The sequence below is a fragment of the Molothrus aeneus genome, chromosome 6 (assembly GCF_037042795.1).
Source record: "Molothrus aeneus isolate 106 chromosome 6, BPBGC_Maene_1.0, whole genome shotgun sequence".
NCBI classification, from domain to species: Eukaryota; Metazoa; Chordata; class Aves; order Passeriformes; family Icteridae; genus Molothrus; species Molothrus aeneus.
Window position 1 is genome coordinate 51,205,880 of NC_089651.1, and position 23,316 is coordinate 51,229,195.

The 23,316-nt window shown below is 35.8% G+C and overlaps 1 protein-coding gene across 1 annotated transcript in view; it reads left to right on the top strand.

The window, feature by feature from the left end:
* The window catches only part of WDR25 (WD repeat domain 25), a 58,801-nt gene that overhangs the window by 24,897 nt on the left and 10,588 nt on the right, over positions 1 to 23,316 (top strand). The window contains exons 3-4 of the mRNA XM_066552133.1: positions 8,413 to 8,560; positions 17,020 to 17,150. Coding sequence (XP_066408230.1) covers positions 8,413 to 8,560; positions 17,020 to 17,150 — 279 coding nt within the window. The remainder of the gene's footprint in view (positions 1 to 8,412; positions 8,561 to 17,019; positions 17,151 to 23,316) is intronic.

Consider the following 23,316-nt stretch of genomic DNA (forward strand, 5'->3'; position numbering starts at 1 on the left):
GTTGTGTTACTACTTCTCTCCAGTTGCCCACTTTCCTGGAATTTTTTTTTTTTGTGGCAAGATCATCTTACTGATCTTGTTTCAATATTTTTTCATTTTAGTGGGGGTGAACCTGTGCTGCTGGTACTGTTCATTAAACAAGTAAGATATATATAACTCCTGTGGATTTTAATTTGTTTAAAGTAGTTTTGTTGCTTTGTAATGTGTTCTTGTTGCAATACAGATGTGGCTTGTATTACATTTTGGTACTAAAAATAAATGCATATTTGAAACTTGTAACCCTCATCTCTGTTTAGAAAAACAAACTTCTCTGCCAAACACACTGCACTGCAGGAAACCTTGTGCCCCTAAAACTCAAAGCTTGGTGCCAAATCTTAACTAGATGTTCACTGGAAATGCTACAAAACAATGAAATGGCCCATGATTGTGGCATGGAGCACATTTAAAAAAAAACAACACAAAACCAACTAACAAACAAAAAAGCCCCAAAACCCCCTCAAACATGGTTTTATTTTCAAGGTTTTGCCCTGAACTTGTTCATACTTCAACGGTATTTCAGTTCTTGTCATGGAGATATTAATTTTAGGTAAACATTTTTTATAAACAAACTCATTCTCATCTCTAGCTTCAGTTTATAAGAACAGCAGGACTTACTTCTGAATAATTATATAAAATTCTAGCACTTATTTACTTTAATCAAGTGTTTGAATATGTTATTGGTATTTTGCTAGTCTGTGTTACTGCATCCATGCATGTGTTACTCGTGAGTGTTTAGCAGCATTTCATCCTACACCAGCTGTGTGTAGGGGCTGTGCAACCCCTGCCTGTGCTGGCCTCCCTCTGAGAGGGGATGAAATGCTGGAGAACTGAGCTTGTTTGTCCAGAAACTGCAGATAATTAACAGGGAAAGAATATTGAAACCACGGATGGAAATAAGGTCTCAGCTATCCATTTTATCTTCTTGTAATTCCAACACAAATTGTGGCTGTTGTATTAAGGATGGGTGAATAAAGGGACACACAGACTCCTATGTCTTCAGAAGGCAAAACTGAGTTTATTAGACCCACATCCTTCTTATAGACAGTTAGGATAAAGCTGGACCTGATTGGTTCTTAATCAATATCCCCCACACCATTGGCTAATTAAGAACAACATCCTCTTGTACACTTCTTCCAAGTGAACATGTTCAAAACACCAGCTGCAAAGATTAGAGATTGTTTTTATTCTTTCTCTGATCTTTCCCAAAACTTCCCAGGGCAATGCCTGGGGAACCTGGTCTGACTTTCTTCTCTGACTAGTTGTCAGCATTCACAACAAATGACATCCAAGAAATAGGAATTCACCAGAGTCCATGTTTTCTTTACTTTTTCCATTTCTGAATCAAATGGTTAAAAAACGAGTTTTCACAGATGAGATTGGTATGTCCTGAGGACACTTTTGATACAATGGGAATATATAATTTGCAAATTCTTTAATAGAAATGTCTATGAAATATTTATGTCAGTGTTGTTCAGTGTCTTACTGTTACCATTTTTAAAATATAATTTACTTCTTTCAGAAGAGTTCTGTTTGCCAGTTTTGACTTGAAAGATTCCTGTGGAGGCAACATTAATTATTTATACTGGCAAAACCCCAGATAGTTTGTATACTTTAAAATTATTTATGCCTTCATTTTGCCTTGGTTTGATTAGATTTTCCTCATGATACAGGTTAACTTTTGAAGTAGGGAATGGTTAGGTCTATTTAAGTGAAGTGTAATAGCGCTTGTTAAAGCTTTACCAAGAATATTTCTTTATTGTGTGTAATCAGATGGGCGGCTCTTGCCACAGTGGTGTGGAGTTTTTGTTTCCTTCTTACAGAACTTTATTTTCTTTGTCTTGCCTCTTCTTTGCCAACTGAAAATGTCAATGTTTTATCTTCTTCCATTAGTGTTTTCTTAAAATCATTTTATAGGATGGTGGTAGCTCAAAGTGCACTTTTGATTGGGTTTTTATTTTCCTATTAATGGGTAAACCACCCAAACAAACTAACAATTATGGAGCCTTCCTTGGGGAAAGGGCTGCTGAGTTTCTGTGGGAGGGAAGATTAAAATAAAACGCCAAATAATTGGAAATGTGTTTCATAGTCTTGGTTGGCATTAAGCTCATGTAGTGCTTTTTACTTAACCATTGCTGGATTTTCTAGAATTACAGCTTTTTGACATGTGTGCAAATCAGTTTTCACACCACTTAGTAGTTTCTAGTAGTAGTGCCAACTAGTATGCCACAAGTATTATAACTTAAAATGCTTCTGCCTGAATAAAGCCCCCTACAAAATTAGAACTATCTTATGTCTACTATGCTGGGTTATTTTTGGGTTTAGTTTGATTTTCTTTCTGGGATTTTTGTTTATTTGTTTGTGGTTTTGTTTGGTTTTGTTTTCATTTTTCTTTTTTTGTAAAAGAGAAGATTTTATACCTCATTACCTTGATTTGATTAATACACTTGTGACATTTTAATATTAAATTTTTTAAGGGAAAAATAACAAATGTAGACCTTATGCTGGCTGTCTCAGCTAATTGAATTTATTATATTTTTCTACTTTCCATTTTCCTTGTGTCTACACTAGTAAGGGTTGTCTAGTAATAAGCTATCCAAATACAAATTCTTATTCTCTTATTCAGATATTAAAGTAATAATAAAGTTGGTTCTTCCCTTCAGATTAGTAAGATAATTGCATTTTGAGTTACAACTGCTGCAAGAAGAAAACTAGTGGAAATATGTAAATGTTCAAATGACAGCATTGATATATACTTCTTACACCATGTCTAGATTAGGAAGAGGGATGTCATTTAAAATATGTTCCCTAGAACACTTTAAACATTCCTGAAACAAGTGTTCAACACATCTGAAAATGTGTTAGCTTTATGTAGCTATACAGAATCCTGCAGAAAAACTCTTTTTTTGGGACAGTTGGTTTAAAAATTAAGCTGGTGTGTTCAAAATGTCATCACTCATAGTCCATATAACAATCTGAACATCTATTTACATCCTTCATAACTGTTAGAAAATAAGTTTATTAGCACTTGCAGGTTATACACAAAGTGACCTTAGCTCACAGGGGGCTTTGAGCTTAATTTTGTTTTCACACTGTTCAACTGTGGGTTTAGACAAAAGAGTTCAAGTGATTTCTTCCATCGTTCTTTCAACAAATTTTGCTTTGTATTACAACAGTATTATTTAGCTCAATATTTTAAGAGGACATGAATTGAAACAAACATAAAATATTCTAAATATTCCTGTAGTTACTTTAGGAATTTATATATATTACATGCAAGATCAGACATTTTTGTAAGTGATGGAATGGCTTGAGAGGCTTAGGCACACCTAGCAATTTTAATGTTTAGCTATTTATTGCTTCCCTTCGTGGCACTATCTTGTCTCAGTTTTATGAACAAAAGAATGTACCTAGCTCCTTATGTAGCCCCTTATCTTATTTTGCTGTGTGTTAGAGATAACCACGGGGCACTTTTAGCCCTTGCAGTCCTGCCCAAAGCTGGACCTCATCCAACTGAAGAGTCTGAAGTAGTAACAGCAGGAGATACCTTTTTATAATTTTTCCATGAGACTATTTCTGCCCTCTGGCCCATTGATTTTCAAAGAACCTTTTAAAGTACAGATCAGAGATCAGAGCCTGCTTTGAAAACTAGAAAAGACACTTTATGTAGATAGTTTGGGGCTTCCTTCTCTACTTCATTTGTTAGAAATTGCATGTTAGCAGATATGGCATATCTTTCAGACCTGAATTCAGTTCTGCAGTTAAAAAACAAAGTAAAAAACGGAATCAGTTTTGTCTCCTTGAGACACATCAAGGAGCAGTGCTGTTCCAAAAAAAGGGACAGGAGAGGCTCATGTCTTTTCAGATTCAGAAGTCTGTGGAGCAGCCTGAGTGCACTGTGGAATGGAACAGAGTCTATTCTAGTCAAAGCATGCATCCTGTAATTTCTTCATGCATCCTGTAACTCATTACTATCCCACATTATCCTTGAACAGGGCTGTTTCTTAAATGCCACATTTATATTTACAGTAATTGACAAGTATGAAATGGTTTCTTGCTGTGGTTCACTTGGAGCCATTGACAGAGGAAGCTGGTAACACAACTTGGCTAAATTGAGGGAGGAAGAATTCTTTTAGAATGGATGTTATATTGAAATGAACATGGATCCATCCATTAACAAACTTTTTAATTCTGGTGCACATGCTCCAGAAATTGATTTATTGTTTAGTATTCTTGACTGGCTCTGCTGTAGTTCCTCTATGCATGCAAATTCAAAATGCATACTACTTAATTCCTCACTTGCTTCCAACCTCTAATTTATCACAATTGAATCATTGTTCTCAGGTTCACTGTGCAATTACTGACTGCCTGCTTGAATAGATGCACCTTTCTCTTTCTAAAAGTCAGGCTGCTGGGTTTTCTTTTCTGCAATCTAAGTTGGAGGCGAGTGCATCATGGATAATCATAGCATGGCAATGAAAGAGATGTGCTCAATTCCTAATTTATCACTCTTGGTCTGCTTGATGAGTTCTCATATTATTTTGGTTCCTCTGCTTATGTTACTGTGTCTTTTTTTCTGGGAACGAATCCCTAGTTTGTATGATCAGTAAGATAAAAGCCTTTCTTTTGTGCCTTATGAGCTGGTTGATTGTGCAGCAGACCCCAGAGCTTTATTCTGTGACTGCTGTTTACTTGAGTATCAAGTGCTTACCCTCTCCTGCTTCCTGCTGTGACTTTACCAAGAGTTTTTATCTTCAACCCAAACTGCTTTATTTTCCAAGGCTGTTTTCCTGCAAGCAGAAAATAGGATCTGGAAACATATCTATAATAAATCTCATCTCTTACATTGTGTAGTTGCTTATGTGCTTTGTGCACTTTCAATCTCAAGGGCAAGGAGGTCTGGTTATGTTGCCTCAAATACATGTTACAGTATTTTCATAGCATTTCTAGGCTATACAGGAAAGCAAACAACTTCTGAAGCCTTTATTTCCAAATACTATGGAGAATGTGAAAGAGCAATTGAATTACAATGTGCCTCAGAGAAAGTAAGAGGAAAATTGCTTTTGTAAAGAAATCTCTAGTATAATTTTGTCACTTTGCTGTTTGTACCTGCCATTTTGGCCCCATACATTAATCCTAGCAGATAACTATGTAATCACCATAATTTATATAATGGGAGAGGAAATGAAATGAAAACAATTCATGGAAAAGAAATGGAAATGCAGTATTATAAATAGTGAAGCCCAGAAGAGTAGGAAATAGTAGTGAAAGATGAACCAGTTTAAATTTAAAGTAAATTTAAATAAAATTGGAAAAAATAAAAGTAAAGTTTTCATGATACTTTTATGCCAGAAATGAGTAATGGCTGTTTATTTCTTTCAAATACTGTATGATTAATTAGTTAATAATTGTAGATTTAGAGGAGACAATATGATATGTGTTATTTTTCTAACAACAGTTGCATATTTCATTGTTTTTGTGATTCTTATAAAGGGAAAGGATAGATTGGTTACTGTTTATAATGTATAACCTTATTGCTCGAGTGTGTGGCAAAAAATTAGTATTTTCAGAGTAGCAGGATGAAATGTGTGCTTTTAACTTTTTAGCTCAGCAATTAAAATCACAATGGTCATCACAAGATAAAAGAGCAATTTCAGGTTTAATGAGAATTCAGTATTTCATCTAGAAATAATACTGAGTTTCTGTGACAGCTGAGTTTTGAAGTCAAGCTACAACACTTAAAACAGTTGATCTCTTGGTAAAAATAATTTCATATAAATGTGTCTTGCTTTGGCAGATATATAATAATTTCTAGTCTTAGAATACTTGATACATGTGTTTCAATGCCTGTGAATGAAGATTTATATAAATCTCAGTCTCTGTATTTTTCAGTGAACTGTTTCCCATGCCCAAGTAATTTTTTCTGTATTAAATATGATCTTTTTTTCATGTAAATATCAGAGTTTATTCTACAAATGCTACTTGTAAAGGTATTTATTACCATGCTAAAGTTTAGCAGCTTTTGGTGTTTTAAGTGAAATTTTTAAAATAGTTCTAAGACACTTTATTAAAAAAAACCCAAAACTTTGAAATTCTTGAAACCATGACTTCTTAGATTATGGAGTTGTGGCCCTTATCTTCAGCCTTAGACTGGTGTTGAAAACAAATCCTTTTTTCAGGTTCATGTATTGATGCCACTCAGAAGAATATGTTTGGGATCCTCTTCTGGTAAAGAGGTTGTAATTCATGTTCCTTTTTTGCCAAAGAAGGCAGGATTCAAACATATAGGAAACTTTAATGGCCGTAGTTCCTAGAATTTGGAAGAAGTGAAGAAAAAAAGACTAGAAAGGCCTTTATTTCCACACAAGTTATTTTGGACACACTTGACTCAGTTGAAATTGGAACCTTGAAATGCCCTTCACCCTGGAGAATCAGCTGATCTGACACCTGAGTCTTGGGCAGGGAGATGCAAACTCAGATGCAGGGGACTCATCCTTTTGCAACCTCTCCTTTCTTCAGTGGTGGTGGCTGCCTGTATGGAGCAGGCACCAGCAGCTGAGCAGAATTCCTCTCCAGCTTTGGACAGAGTACAGTGGAACTCTCTCTCCCATGAGCCATGTTTTTTTCACTTACCACAGGTTGAAAAGTGGAAATACACAGGAATGGGAAAGAACTTAAGGGGATCCCTAAGGAAATGCAGACATGATGGTGGCTTTGCAGTGATCCTCTGATAGGATCTGAAGCCTTTTCCTTCGTAATGAAATAGAGAAGATTCTCCATTTGTGCATATAACATGGTTAACATCTCTGTCCCTTGGAGGCACAGCCTGGTGCTTGTAACCCGAGGCAGACACATTCTGCTACAGCTGAGCATTCACTGCTTGGCTGAGCATTTCACCACGATGCCCAGTGAAAACTGGCAGAGCTGGGTAGGAGCAGGGGGAGAAGCACTGGACTGAAGTGGGATCTGACAGGGGAAGATGCTCCCCTAAGTGCTTGTTTACCTCTTGGTCTGTTTTCCTCAAAACCTGGTTCTGTAATTAAAAGTTTACATTAATGGGCAGTAAACTAAGTGAATTTCCTCAGTCAAAACTGCCTTGCCCATGCAACTCTAATTTCAGAAAGCGTTGCAACACCACCATTACCTGGGCAAAAAAGAGCTGATGGAAAGTAAAACAGTGGAGAGAAATGTGTTACCTGGTGAATTGTCTCTTGGGTGTCATCAGTGATCTCATCCACAAGAGTGGATCACTTGTTCCAATTCATATAATGGAGGGAAATGTGCAGCTTTAAGGATGTGCTATTTCCAATTATGTAGCTTTTTTTTAAATGAAGCATAAATTCAAAAGTGCTGTTGGACTTGCTTTACTTTACCTTTCTCGTGAAAATTGAGTTTTTGTACTTAATCTCTAAAACATGACAGAAAATATTGGAAGCATGTACCACCTGTTTTTCCTTTTATCCTGATTCATTCATTAGCTTCCTCATACCAAAAGCCCTCCAAGACATAATTAACCCTTTTTTGAAACTGTGAAACTTGAAACTATCATTAAAACTCATTAAAAGAGAGAAACTTACTTTCAAAAGCAGTGTAATAATAAAATTTCCCTGATTTTTTAAACTTGTGATTAGGGTGGAATACTAAGGGTATGGCCCTCATGGTTTCAGTCTTTACTGGCTAGTCAAGTAATTAATGATAATTGGTTGCTTTACATTGCAGAACTGTGCTTCGTGATAGAAAATCTTGTGATAAAATAATTTTCTTTGATGGAATGCTGTCTTCTGAGTATGCATTATGTGATGATACTGTCAGTAAGTCCTTTTTTTCCAGTAAGAAGAAAATATAATTGAAGATATAAATATATTACCCAAAGTCTTGCTTTTTTCACCCTTTTCACATTTTAAGCTCCACAGGCATTATATTGTACAACCATAGGAGTAATAATCCAGTTTATAGTCCAGTTTTTACTGAAGAGGAACATTTATAAGAAAATAGTTTTGATGTTTAGCCTTCCGTCACAGATCTGATCATACTTGATTTTTACATGGGTCAGATGTTGCCGAACTTCTAATTTTATCTTAAAACTGTGGCAAAAATAGAACCATGAAAAGCATATAATATATATAATTATATATATAGCATATTATATATATAATTATATATATAATTTTTTGTCAACTTATTTGGTAACTGAAGTCAAAGTAGTTGTGTTTTCTAAAATATATTACTTGAAAACAAGTAACAAGTTGTATCAAGTTACCAACTTGATACTTCAGAATGCAAACTTTCTTAACTACAATGATTTCCTGAAGCAAATTATTATTGAAAAAAAATACTGTGATTCTTTGTAAAGGTGTCCTTATCATTCTTTTTAAGGTTTGGGATGCTGTAGATACAGGCTGCTGTTTAAAAACCTTCTCCTGTCACTCCTCTGCTGTTCGAGCTGCCCGGTGGTCATCCTGTGGAAGAAGGATCCTCAGTGGGGGCTTTGATTCCATGCTGCATTTAACAGATACAGAAACAGGTAAAGGCCATGAAGAATGCATTACGGCCATTTCTTTATTGTGTACAGATCACTTGGGATCTTGCTAGCCTTACTCTTTCTTCTAAAATATAGACAAATCCATAGGTGAAAGTTAGAATTCTTTAAATGTGACCTTACTTAAAAAATGTATTTTGGCAATTAAGAGTAGTTGGAGAAGTTTCAGAAAACTGAAATATCTTACAGTTGACAATCACATGTAATTTGTGTTGTCAGATACTACACAGATGAATGGAATGAAATGTGTGTTTTTACGCTCTGTCACCAGAATTCATTAAAGTGTTTGAACAGCCTCTTAAGACTGACTTCAGTAACACTTATACATATATTTAGTTTAAACATAGGCTTGTATTTCATTCTCTGTTGGGTTGAAGTTTGTGTTTGAAGTTAATTAGGTGATTTTTTGTTTTTTCTGAATAGGACCTTAATTAGGAGTATACAAACTTAAATTCTGGTATGAAACCTTGAGACTGAACTTGTGTTGCTTTGATGCATTTTTGAATTTGATTTGGGATTTGATTGTTGTAACCTTAACAACTAATTTCCTGGATGCTGTGTCTCCTCATGTCTCCTACACAACCTAAAGTGCTTCTGTCAGCTGTATTCCTTCTCTCCTTAATGTATGTTTCCAACATCAGCAGCATTCACTGGGACTCTGCATAATAGGACATCTCTGTGTGTAATGTATGAATTAGATCCAAAATGGGACCTTGTCAAGGGAAGAGATGCAATTTTACATTTCCCACTTAGTTTATTTTTAAGTGTTTAACTCCTGCAAAGGTGCAATATTTTTTGTATGACTACAATAGAAATCCTTACAAAAATTACGAGCGGTTTTTGTCTAGGAGGATTTTCTCTTGCATAAAAGCAAGAACTACATTGTATGTGAATAACTGGAAAGCAGAAGTCCTATTCAGAGGAACTGAGAAAGCAGCCAAGAAAATTTTAAAATACTGTTCACATGAGAAAAAGGTTCTTTTTCGTGCTCCAAGAATTTATTTTTCTCAACAATAGTTGTACCAGAAGTATTTGAATACAATGATGGCTGGAAGGGAGCTGTTGCAGTGTGGGAATGTAAAATATGTTACAGAATACTGATGTTTTGAGAATATTCAGCTTTTTTAATGAGGAAAGGAGCTTTATATACTTGGTGTAATAGTACATAAGGTTAATATGCCAAGTCATGAATTTGTCAGACTTCTACAGCAATGTTTCTAGTCCCACATAATACTGAATCTTACTAATCCAAGTGGATTTACTTTGTTGGTAATGCTAAAAAATTCTAAATGGAATGGCTATCTTCATAATGGGATTTGTAGCAGCTGAATAGATTCTGTGTGTCTGAGTAATTTTTCCCTACCCTGGGAAAAATCTCATAAAATCATAGGGAAAATTCCAAAGATACATAATTTAAATAATATGCTTTAATTTCCAACATCTATTCAGCTTAACTAACCAGTAATGGGACAGAAGACTGGATTAAGTTGATTATAGTGATTCATTTATATTTTCTCTAGGAAATGACAACAATAACAAAATATACTTAAAAGTGTCAAAGCAGATAAATTTGTAAATGGTTCTTTCCTTACTGACTTGTGAGTTATAGTGTTTCTAGCTACTTAAATAAATTGTATGTGTGAAATGAATGCTTATATACTTGGAAATATCAGGTATTCATTACTGTCTTATTTAAAGAACACAGAATTCCTTGTAGTTCCTCTGAACTGCAGTTGTGATTGGACCTTTCACACCCCATTTGGAAAAGCATAATAGGAGTGATCAGAATTTTAGTCTGATTTCCCATGTATGCAAGCCAGTATGCAAGCTCCTTCCCTGTTGTAAAGTTACTCTTCTTTTCATACATTTCAGTCAGTTCTGTTCAGAGAGACAGGGCAAGCAGTTGCCTCTGGAATCCAAATCAATTTGATATAAAAAGCCTCATTTCCATTTGAAAAACACTAAGGCATCTATAAGATTTTGATTTACATTAGTTCACTGAATCATTCATTCCTCCTCACTCTTCATCAGTGCTAAGATGATTTCTTCTTTGATTAACTTCAGATAGATGTTAGAACTGTTCCTTCACATTGGACTTTCATGTACTTTTTTGGACTTCAGTCCTAATTACTTTCCATTGCTAGTGTGAACTAACTACCAGTGTGTTTAAATGTAGTAAATGCATGCCAGTGGGATTTTATAAATAATAATGCTCTCTTTCAGGCTCTATGCTCTTGTATATTTTGTTCTGGTTCAACATTTTTCCAGTAGTTTCCTAAAATCTAATCTTGTCTTGTTTTCAGTATATGTTTTACATCTGTTTTGTAAAAATTGCTGCATGTCCTTCACTAAAAGAAACCTAATGGTCTATAAGGAATGACTTAAAAAGTTTAAAAATGGTTGCAAATACAGCTTAGTACATACATGGTATTGAGCTGCTGAGCTGTGGGGGGTTTTTGTCATTTTCTGTTGGTTTTTTGTTGGGAACATAGTTTCTGCCCTACTAAATTGAAATTGTAATCTTGCTAATTGTTCTGTGTCTGATGAAAGATAGTTATGATAATTCTCAAAGGAATGTGTCAGCAATTTTTTAACAAACAGCACTAGAATAAATTCTTCAGGAAATTTTCTTTCCGAGATTGGACTTCAGTTTGGGTATCCCATGTGCTAATATATTGCATATTCTGGAGTGTTTTTTTTCCTATCTTTATGATCTGAACAACATCAGAATAGAAGCAAACACTGAAATCTCATTAATCATGAAATAGAATTTTTGCTGTTGGCAGAGAAATCCTGATATAAGGCTAGAAGACACATCCATGAAATATTATCCTACAGTTTTACACCATCAAACCCCTTGCCCCTGTCACCTGTATGAAAGGAAAGTTCTTACATATAAAAAGATCTAAGATACTGCAAGCATAAAAAATGAGCTGATAGGAATCTCAGGAAGTTCAACAAGGACATGATGCATCTGGAATGGAATAGTCCTGTGCAACAGACGAGGCTGATGCTAAACTGGTTAGAAAGAAACTTTGCAAAAAAATACCTGGAGGTCCTGGTGCTGAATGTGAATCAGCAGTGTTTTCAGCAGCAAAAAAGGTCATCCTCATTCCAGTCCAGATCAGGAAGTATTTACCTACTAGAAGTATTTTTTAAATTCAATTTTTGTTTGTCATCATTTATTATCTTCAAGGGCCACATGGATGTGAAGCTAAGACTCTCCACAAATATGGTTTTCTTAAAAGCTGTTGTACACATTCAGTATGGGTTGGACCCAAAATATACATTAATTTTTAAAGAACTCAAGGTTATGCATGAGTCATTCACATGAGTGGTTCTGTGATCAGTTGCAGTTTGCATCAGGCAAGTTCAGTACTGCACTATGGAGATTCATGAATATTGGTAGATCCAAAACCTGCAGATTTACTGCCTGTTACTAGCTAATATTTTTTTATTGTCCTATTTTAAATATACTATTTCTTTATAAAAATAAAGCCTTTTGAATATTTTCACAAATATGATAATGCAGCACTCTGAGACTCCCTGGTTTTGTTTTTCTCTAATAACACACAGTCATTTTCTATTACTGGTAGTTCAGACACATTGTTATTTACAAAGTGTTAAATAGTGCTATATTCTGAGAGCACTGAAAAAAATGCTTTTAAAACATTCTAGGTCAAATACATTTGACATTTAACTTCTGTTATGTCCAGATGCAATGGAGGTGCTCTACCAACTTTGGAAGGGTAATTGTATTTTTAGAATTTATTTATAACTGTTTTATTTTTGGAATGCATGTTTTATTAATCAGTAGATTTTTCATTAGTCACAAATGAATTGGTATAATAGCATAGGCAGAACATTGGCTGGGTTTTTTACTATTTGCATATGGTAGATACTTTTCATTTCTTTAATATTATGACAGAGGGAATGTTCCAAGAAATTTTGGCACATTTCCTAAGTTGCCAAATGCTGCAGTTGTATTTTAGTTCATGGACTAAGCTTGCTTTCAAATATAATTTCCTCAGAGTTATAATGAGAGAGAGAGAGTTCTTAATGGAACATTTTGTACCTACCAAGAAAATTTTCTTTTTAATGTATTTTTTACTCTTCTAATTTGATAGTCCTATAGATATAACATTACTATTTTTAATGTACTCATATTTGTTCACATAGGAGTTCTAGTTCTCTTACCTAAACATCACCCTAGGAAAGCTGTGGCATTCCTCTGTTCCTCCTTTTCTCTCCCAGTAGTATTTAGAGAATATGTTCTAATATGCAGAAAGCTTTTATGTGGCACCTCAGAAAAAAAAGCCCAGTTGATTGATAATGTTTTTGTTTGCTTGCTTATTTTTTTCTTTTGAGTGTATGCAGGCACCTTTGATGTGAGGTCAAAGGTTTCCCCCAAGATTCAGCAGTTTTATGAAATAAGTTGAACATAGCACTCTCCAGCTAGGAGGTAACAGCATTTTACTTTTTATGCTCACTGTTGCAAAGCCTTGCTGAAAAGTATTTATTATGGGGACGTTTCAAAAGTTAAAAGAGAAAATTTAATATTTCAAAAATCTGCACTTATTGTGAACCTGTGAACATGTAGGGACAAAAATTAGGAAAAAAACATGTAATCAATATAACTTTGGTTCTTGAGAAAATAATAAGGCCATTTGTAAGCACACCAAGAATGGAGAAATAACAGAGCATCGATTTCTTAAGAACAAATGATGTCTAATCAATCTATTTGTTTTCACTATTGTGCATGAGAGGGACTGTGACTGTAATGAAATATTTTTGTATATGTTGTTTTATGTCTTTTTCTAAACACAGAGGGGAATCCATTTTGCGAGGCAAGATTGCTCTTGTGTTCTTGTAAGTCTCAGGCTTCACCTTTCTGTACAGCAAGCCAGATTACAGATTAGAGTAAGGAAGTAAATGTTTTAGGATTATGCAGGTAGGTGTGTGAACCTGAGGGCCAGTAAGCACAGTTACAGAGGCATCCTGTTCTGAGCAACTGTGCTGATGTTCTGTGAAAAATTCAGAGTGTTAAATAGCCTTTAAAACATCTGATTTCATAGCTGAGCAGTTTCACAGTAGGCTACTGCATAAAGAAGCGGAAACATTTATTCAAGATATTTTTAAAGATTTTTTCCATATTGTGCATGTTATTATTATGTTACTGGCAAGCCTTTAATGCTTGGAGAATTTAATTAAAGCCTTTAAAGAACATAAAACACGCTGCAAAAGATATAGTAGATATTGTTACTGAAATTGTGAAAATTAAGGATTAGAGAAACATTTGATTTCTGCTTTGGAATAACAACCCCTTATAAAGGAAAATGATATGTGGTATGGATTTTCCCTCAATTAGCCAAAGACATTTTCAAAAGGCCGAATTTTCTAGTCTATGAGTTGGTTATGCTGCCTTTAGGAACTAAAATACAAGAAATATATACAAAATAAAGGTATATACAAATGTGCTGATTTGTACCTGTTATGGATAAGGGGGTCTTCTCCTCAAAGGCCATTTCTTTCAATATATGGAATAAGACCCCTCCAAAGGTGAATATTTCATTTTAGTAAAGTGAGTAATTGTAGAGAAAAAAATGGGTAACTGAAAAAAAGATTTCCAGAAAAGTGGAGGAGGGTCCTGCAAACACTGAACCTGGATTTCCCAAGCTGTGGGGTAGGTTCCATCATAGCAGCATTACAGCCTGTAAAGAATAAATTCTGCTCATGGAGGTATAACACTTAAAGCCAAGTTTGTACAGAAAAAGGCTAAGAGTTGAGTTCATTGCCTCAAATTACTGAATTGTATGAGCTAATATGCCCCATGTCATCTTTTGCATTGACCTGTTCCATCTCTCAGATGGATATTTTTCCTAAATTTCTGAGTGAATTGTAAATTGTGAATAAATTTTAGTTGTGACAATAACGAGTGTTTCCTTTCTCTAACACCTTTTGAGTTTGTTAACTGCTGCTGTTCAGCCTGTCTACATTCCAGTCTGGCTCATTTTCTGTGACATGGCAGTGGAATGGAATTTGTGTGTGCATCTAATAACACCAAGCTCTTCAGAACACTGCTTACTCAATTCTCAAAAAGAGATGTTTGATTGAATTTCACTTTGGGGAGGCAATGAGAGAGGGACAGAGTAGGGATTGTAGAGCATTTTAGTTTCTGAAGAAAATATCAGGCAAATTATTAAATTAGTTGGAAGCAGTTGGGAATGAGGTGGAAAAATTGACTAATTAATAACAAATTATGTTAAATCAATCTTTCTGGAAAAGGTAAAAAATCTTGTAGTTAGTAGATGAAATGCATCTTGAACTAAATGCACATCTTTTTTGCCTTTTACCTGACTTTCTCGTGTCTTAGGCTAGAGAACACAAGTATTTATTATAGAAAAAGCAGTTTTGAGAACTCTTGTGGAGGTAAACATGTAGCAAAACTAGTGATTGCCAAAATGAGGACTTCCACTGAATCAGTTATGGATATGTCTAATGCCATTTGGACAACATTTTGTGGAGAACAGTGACATTTGATGTGTCCTTTATAAAGTTGTGTGACAGGATTAGTACAGGTGGGCTGCACTTCTGCTAATTTCTGGCTGCAGTCCCATTGAAAACTTGTTGATTATACTCCCGGAGTTTTTATTAAGCAGGGAACTAGTAAGAAGAACATTCCTTTGGGAGTAAAGTGCTATTAAATTGAGTAGTGAGCCTCCATGGGGTAATTCAGTATTTTCTCAAGTTCTGGGGGTGAGTAAGATGCCTGTGTATGTGGCTTTTTTAAAGCCCCCTCAAATGATACCTGGTAGTGGTGTACATGAGAGTAATATCTTGTTGTTCCTTATAACTGATGATTTTAATACTTTCTTCCTTCCCTGTGGAGCTTTTTGGTTTTTTCCCCTGTAGCTGTTGGGGTTCTGAAAGCTCCCATGGCAAGGGATGGTCACAGATATGACTTGTGGAGAAAATCTCTGCTGCCCTGATGACTTTTTTGTCCTTTTGGGGAAGGAACTCATGGATAAAATTAAGTGTTTCACTTAGTGGTGACAGAGAGGCCCTTTAGATCTTGCACTGGCAATTTGAATGGTGGCAAGTAATTTAAAAAAAGGACAAAAATCCCCTACAAATACCAGAATTCTCATAGAACAACACTCACCCCTCCTTTAGGCTCTCTGTAATCTTTTTCCCTCTCTTTTCCCTTGATGAGCATGTGTGATAAAGTAAAACCTTTCTCTTCTTTAAACTGAATAAATAAGTAATTTTACAAGTCTTAGCCTATTGACTGTGTAAGTTGAGTTCAGCAGATGAGGAGAATGGAACTGATGATGAAATCCAATAAATCGGCCCCAGAGAATGAAATGAGCATAAAAAAATCTGTGTGAATGATTTTCAGTATTGTACACCTAACTGCAAGAGTTTACATCTGTCAGTAATGTTTTTAGCTGAAAGTATTTTCAGTTGTTTAAAAAAGCCTGTTTTAAGATAATCCTCACTTACATAAAATGCAAATTGAAGAATATTTTAAGAAGCTTTTCTCATAGTATTTTAAAGGATTTTTTTTGTTCTAGTTCTGCAATACCTCCTTCACTGTTGCTTACAGCAGTAACTTGATTTAATGTAGATCTTTATATGGGATATGTAGAATATAAATCACAGTTGTTATTGTGAAAGTGAGCAGATATATTTATCTTGGTTCATACTGCTGTTCCAAAAATTTTATTTCAGTGAATGTACAGTAATATAATGAATTTTTTAGGATGAAAGGAAGCAGCGAACTGTGGAAAAGTCCTATAAATTAACCTAGCTGAATTCTGTTGTGTTCCAAAGTGCAGGCAATCCAATTGATACTAACCACAGGATCCTGTGGAGATTAGTGTGTACAATTAAATGTTGGCAACAGTGTATCCATGGGAACAGCTATTGCCTTCATATGGTGGTTTGCAAATTATTTCCTACTTTCAAGATGAAGTTTCACTCCTACCTTTGCTGAAAGTTAAGTAAACAACTCAGGAGTTGTAATATAGATTGGGACGTGGTATTTCTGTACAGACAATATTTTGTTCTAGTTATTTTTGTCTCACTGAAAAGAAAAAGACTGGCTTCTCAGTGGGGAAACATTCAACCATTAGATGTGTAGATTTCTTCCTGCCTGTTGTCTGAACTGTGGAGCTCCTCTCCTCAGTGTGGGAGCCACTTGTTGTCTCCTTTCCGTGGGAAGCAGTCAATGGTGCAGAGGCCCATGAGCAGGAGCAATTTCAAGTGGATAGAAATTAATGAGTTGTCTTTTCATTAAATTAAACTAGCCCCAGATAATTGAAGTGTGGTATTATAAGCATGTTCACTTTTAGCAACCTTGATATTTTTGAAACTAAGTTGAAATTAATAACATACCTCATTTTCTGCTCAAATTTTAATGTCCGCTTGTCACTTGATTTTAGGGAAGCAGATATTTAGCAGCAAAACAGAATTTAGGATCAGTGCACTGAAGTTCCACCCTACAGAGTCAAATGTTTTTATTTGTGGAGGATTCAGCCCAGAAGTTAAAGCATGGGATTTAAGGACTTCTAAGGTAAAGCCAATCTTTTTTCTCTTTCTCTTTCCAAGTGTTCCCTAGGTTGTGTGTGCTGTGTGTTATCAAGGTGCTAGATGTACTTACTGGTCTTTCATTGAAATGTTATTGTGAGGTCTTTTGCTTTTTCACTGTGTTCCTATTCATTGAGATGAACCTCTGTAATGTGTTTTAAGTGCTATGAGGAACACTTTACAGAAAAATATTATTTTTTTCTTTCTGTAGATATAAGTTACATCTAGTTGAATTAAACAAAGCCAATAGCTCATTTGAGGATTGTGAAAAGCAAGGAAACAGTACAGCTAATTTGCTCCTCAAGCTCTTACATGTGGGTCAGGATGTGCACCTTATGCCTGTAACTTTTGTATAGAAGCCTGGAGCAATTTTTACATTTATGAAGGGCCACAGAGGTGTGAAATGGCTCTGCTTTTACTTTATCATGGACCACAAAGAACAATGTGCTCCCAGCTGCCACTGAGAGCTCAGGTAAGACCAGAGCTGTACTCTGCCACTGGGAGTGGAAGGTAAGCAACATCCTCATGCACAGAACAGCTCAAAGAGAAGCAGGGACTGTAAAATGATTAGTTCTTTGTTTTCCTTTGAATTTCTCTGTGGGTAGATCCTACTCATCATAGTTTGCCATCTGTTTGCTCTTGAGGATGGCAGAAGGGACCTGAAAAAGATGAGATAGCATAGCCACACCTTGTCTCTGTCTGTGATGTACTAAGAATAATGGGTGAGAGATAAAGGGAGATGCATTTCAGGTATGAGGGCTCAACAGGAGAGCTCTGAAATCATTGTGGGAGTTGCTCTGTTGAGGAAACAGAGTATTCTTGTGCAATTAACAATCAAGTTCCTGTGCTGCAGTTGCATTTGTCACTGATGTTTGAGGAAAGCGTTTAATTATGTAGGATCTCTACCACATGAATAAGTTCTTCAAAGAAAAACATTAGTGAATACATATTGAGTCTGCCACATCTGAGGCTACTCTGAAAATAAAATTACTGTGAGTTTCAGAGTTACAGTGTTAGTATGAAAACCTTTGTAAAAGTGGTCGGGATTCATTGCATCCATCATACTTGTATGATGGATAGTTTTCTTTCATAGGGATGTGAAGATGTTCTCAAAGCATAGGTCTGTGAAGGAAGATGATTCTAGTTTTAAATTGCAAAAATATAAGTGTATTTAATAAAAAATACCTATGTAACTTTAAAAAAAAGGAAATTAGATTTTCCATTTTCACTGTTCCTCCTGGCAGGGAACTAAAGAAGAAAGACTTATAGAAGTCTTTGCTCCTAAGAGAAGGATCAGTGGTTTCACAGCATGGAAATGACATAGCAAATACAGTTTTTCTTTCTTGAGATTCTCATAAGAGTAGAACTTAATTGTGAGGAAGGGGTGCTGTCTGTAATTGAATCCTTCAATGTCCTTTGTAATAGAGAACCCATTGTTGTCATGGTATGCTGAACTGCCTTTAAAGGTGCTTCAGGAACTAAATGGGTGTCATCTTTTTAAGGCTTAAATATTGTTGATTGTTATGTAAAATTTGAGGTCTTTGATTGTAGTCCAGGAGAAGATGGCTGATGTAGGTGACAAAACATTCTTTCAGAGATTTTCTGACTTGGTCCAATAATCTTTTCTGGAAATGATACTGTAGTTATACAAAAGCCAAGTGGTAGTCTGGCTGTGTATAAAGACAGAGACATTCTTTCACCTCATGTAATTTCTTTATGATGGATTTTGCACCTGTGCATATCTGAGCAACCATCTATGAGAATCTGTGAAGATGATTCTTCTTTAGATTTGAAGTCAATTGTGATTGATGAGCATGGTCATGCCAAAACTGGCAATGCCTTCAGCTTGTGTGTGTCTAGAGTGCCCAGTCTTTTCAGATGGAAAATGATAACTGATTCTGTTCTAGAGTAATAAATGGCTGCTCTCACATGTTGCAAAATGTGCCTGTCTGGGCGGTGCTCATGTTGTGTATGGTTGTGGAGGAATATGTTAGAAATTTTTCACAGGTGGTAAGACACAATTTCAAATACAGATAATGGAGAAGGCACTTCAGTTTCAAGGAAATTGAAGATTTTTTTACAATGGATATTTATAATCCAAGACTTATGCTTGAGTAAAACTTTTTTTTTCAGCAATTCTGATATCAGTGATTTTGATGACAAGATCTGAAGACTGCAAAATTGGCATTAACTCAAGTAGAGCTAAGGGGCTAGAGAACAGATGTTAGTGCTTGTGCTAGACAGATTAGTTTTGAGTTGTCTCCTGAGTCTGCTACTCTTCTGTTGTCAGTATCTCTGCCAATCTGCAGTAGTTTTATCTTTGAACAGTGTTATAGTGTCACCAAGACAAATGGCTTGAAAAATGCTGCTCTTGGCCCTTCCCCCCCACCCTGCCTTGTGAATTGTCAGAGTTTCAGTAGTGCTTTCTCTTGGCAGCAGGCAAGGTATCAAACAGTACTGTATTCCAAGCAATGATGACAATAAATGTGTTTGTCTCTTAAAGCAGCTCCTTCCTTTTAGGTTTTAAATTCTGGTGGTACCTCAGTTTAACCACAGCTGAACTGTCAGTTGATATTTCTGGCAAACCTGATTAAAGATCAGTCCTGCATAAAGGTAGATTCAGAAATCAGTTCATTGTGAAGAGGAGCATGTGATGCTTGACCTGGACAGAGCCTTCAAAGCACCACCAGCATCCCAGGCTGTGATTGCCAAATATTTCCAGCCACCTCAGCCTGATGTTCTGCAGAAGGTGACTCCTACAGAAATATGTGCACCTCTGTGGACCAGAAAGTGTTCTCAGTGGAACTGTTCCTGAAAACTGGCAGGAGAGAAGAAGCATGTCCTTCACCAATGAACAGTGTAGCTGCAGCAGGGACAAGGCAAATAGAGAGGGGTAGCACCCAGTTTACAGGAGGCAGTAAGGAGGAGCAGACAAACATCTGAGGTGGAGGTTAGTCTCACCTGTGCATCATTACTGCAAAATATTGTAGTTACATTTCAAACTCTCAGGTATAGAAGTAAATGTTGGTTAGGCATGAATTATCAATGTCATCCATATGTCATGTCTGCCACTTCCTAGTTTTGGGGGTTTTCAATGGATTCTTCAGGTATTCCTGCTTTCAGTTTATATTGCTATCCTTATTCACATATCTTTTCTATCTTACACAGTTATAGCCATAGTTAAAACTGGAGAGTGTCCTAGCCAATATTTTGAAATTTGTCCTGTTCTAATAAGTGTCATTTTCTCTTAACTGAAATAGATGTCTGAGGCCTCATGCCACTTTTGTTTCAATTTTGATACAAATAACCTTTCTATCTTTCAACTTCTTTCATCCTAATTAATGACAAGATTTTCCTGTTTTGCCTGTTCTTTCAAGTGTGTTAATCTGTCATTCAGTTTGGAATGATGTGTGGGTGAACTAATGATTCTTTTTGTTCCTATCATCATACTCCTGATAGCCTTTTCAGGCTTTGCAGCATATTTTGTCAATAGAGAGAACACCCTAAATCAGGCACAAATGAACAAATGAATCTTGTTATTCATTGCACACTGAAAACTCAATTTCAGCAAGTGCTGGTAATTCAATTTCAGGGGTCATTCTTTAGGATGTACTCCTGTGTTTTGACAAGCTATCCTCTTGCACAACTTAAAATTAACTGTGAAGCAAAATGATAATTTTATCAGGAAATAAGGGGATTTTTTCCTGGAAATTCAGAGCAAAATATTAAGCATAACAGAGAGAGAGAGAATGAGAAATTGCAAAAATGTTGTCCAATTACACATACATGCAGCAGTTTAAATGAGCTGCTTTATGGCAGTGTGCCACATTGATGCTTTCTGCTGATGGAAAATGACATAGAATAGCTCATATTGGTACTTTTAAAAATTAGTACTTCTGACCAGGACCATGAATTTGTGAGCATTAATTACTCATATTTATTCATGATTTGAATGTGGTACAAAAATTGGATTTGCAAGTCCCAGAGAAAATGTATCAAGTTGGTTTGAGGCATCCTTTCAGCTATTAAAACACTGAAAAATTTTAGGGGAGCTAATAGCATCCCTGCTTTAAACAATGTAAACATCACTGACATGGATAAAAGAATCTTTTCAATTCAGTTTGACAGTTCACTCATGGTACAGGGGAAGTGGGTGAGTGCTTGTGTGGTCCTTAGTTGCTGGCTGGGTTTAAACCATGACAGAAATGTGCAGTAGGCCATTAATTAGAGAGGCAGGTATTAAAAAAAAAAAAAAAGAAAGGGGTATGTTGAAAGATACTTATTGCTATCCCTGTTCTGTTGAGCACATAGGCAAAATAATTTCAAATGTAGCATTGGGTACTAAGACAAAGACTGAAAGAACAATAAGGGAGTTTAGATCTTTAAGATAGAGCTAAACAATATACTTCAGAGAAATAAATGGATGGGACAGCTTGTTAACCTCTCACTGAAATGTAAAGTATACAGCATCTCAAAATTAGAGACACAAGTAATCAAAGCCTGAAAAAAAATAAGTACAAGCGGCAGCTGAATAGCCTGTGGAGATTTATTATAGTGGTATTACTTTCTGTTTGTGTTAAACCCAGTTTTGTCTCTCTGGTAAAGAGATTATTCTGGAGATTTTATATTATTGTATAACAGATTGATTAAACTTATGAAAAATTTGGAGAATGTTTATAGAGGTTTTATGAAAAGACCAGAAAACCTGGAAGTGAGGTGCTGTGTTTTAAAAAATAAAACAATCTGTAATGTCAACCAAGGAGGGAGCATCATATTGAACAGCCCCCATGGGATCTTTGGACCTTGGAGCTGAACCTAGATAAACCCCATAAAACCCTGCAAAAAGAAATGTGCAATAACCCCAAGACCTTAAAGTAGTTATGTATTTTAGAAGTATTTCCTTTCTCTGAGCTGTGGAAGAATTTTGTAAGATGTTCAGCACAAGCCAGCACAGTCACCCTTCATTTTGGCTGATCTACATTCGCTTTTCAGAGAGGATACAGTATCTATTCCAACCACTTATTCTACCTGAAATTTTAGTATTCCTTGAAATACCAAAGAGAAGAAAAGGTTGAGACTTGTATCCTTTAACCCAGCAATAAGGACCTTATTGTGTTCAGCAAAGTAAATATGACTACAAATGGTTTTTTTTGCTTTTTAATTTGGGCTTCTAAGCTTACACAGATGTACTATCAGAGGAAGACTACTACTGTAGCTGTCTAAAACTGATATTACTTTTAAAGGAGCTGAAGTTCATTATATGGTGAATGGTCAAACTGCATTGAACAATGTATTTACATGTGTCAGCAAGGCTTGCCTGGCGTAGAGCAAGGGTGCTGTTAGCTCTGGTGAAAGGATGTACAGCAGTCAAAGCTTACATCTAAATGTAATCATTAAAGTAATCATTAAAGTTTCTAAATGTATCCATTTATTATTTTTGAGATTTGCATATTTTACCTTTTATTCATATTCTGCTTTGATGCTACTTAATGTTTTTTAAGCATTTAGGAACTGGTTCCTTACTGTGTCCATACAGAAATGTGGGGGACTTGGTGAGTGGAGATCACTAACAACATTTTTTTGGACTTTATTAAACTAGAGGAATAATTTACCCAGCTGTTGGATATAGTCTCTCTTTGATCTCTTGTCTGTTGATGCTCACTTGTCCAGTGTCACGAGCTGGTGAGGTTTGTTGGAGCTTTGGCAAGAGCTATTTGTGATCACTGCCAGAACAGCAAGTCCTGATGAAGCACCACACATAATCTGGAGAGGGAATAAGTGGAAGGTGACAGGGCTGTGGCTCTGATCCTAAAGCATTATTTGAAGCTCTTAGACCTTCATAAATGCAAATCCACTGATTATGTTAAACAAGGAGGGAAAGAGAGGAAGGGCATCAGGTAGAGGAGACCCAGTAAAATATGACTGGACAGCCACAGAGCAGACTTTGAAGAAAAGGTTAGTTACAGATGTAAAAATAAAAGATATTTTAAAATATTGTTTTATTTAAGGGAAGGTTGATTGTGTGAAGTTTACTTGATGTCACTTTATGATGTTGGACTTGGATAGAGCAATAAGAGAACCTGGGGAAGGCAGGAATTAACCTAGGTACTGTATAATGAGAAAAGTAGCCAAAAGGGATGTCTCAAAAAAGG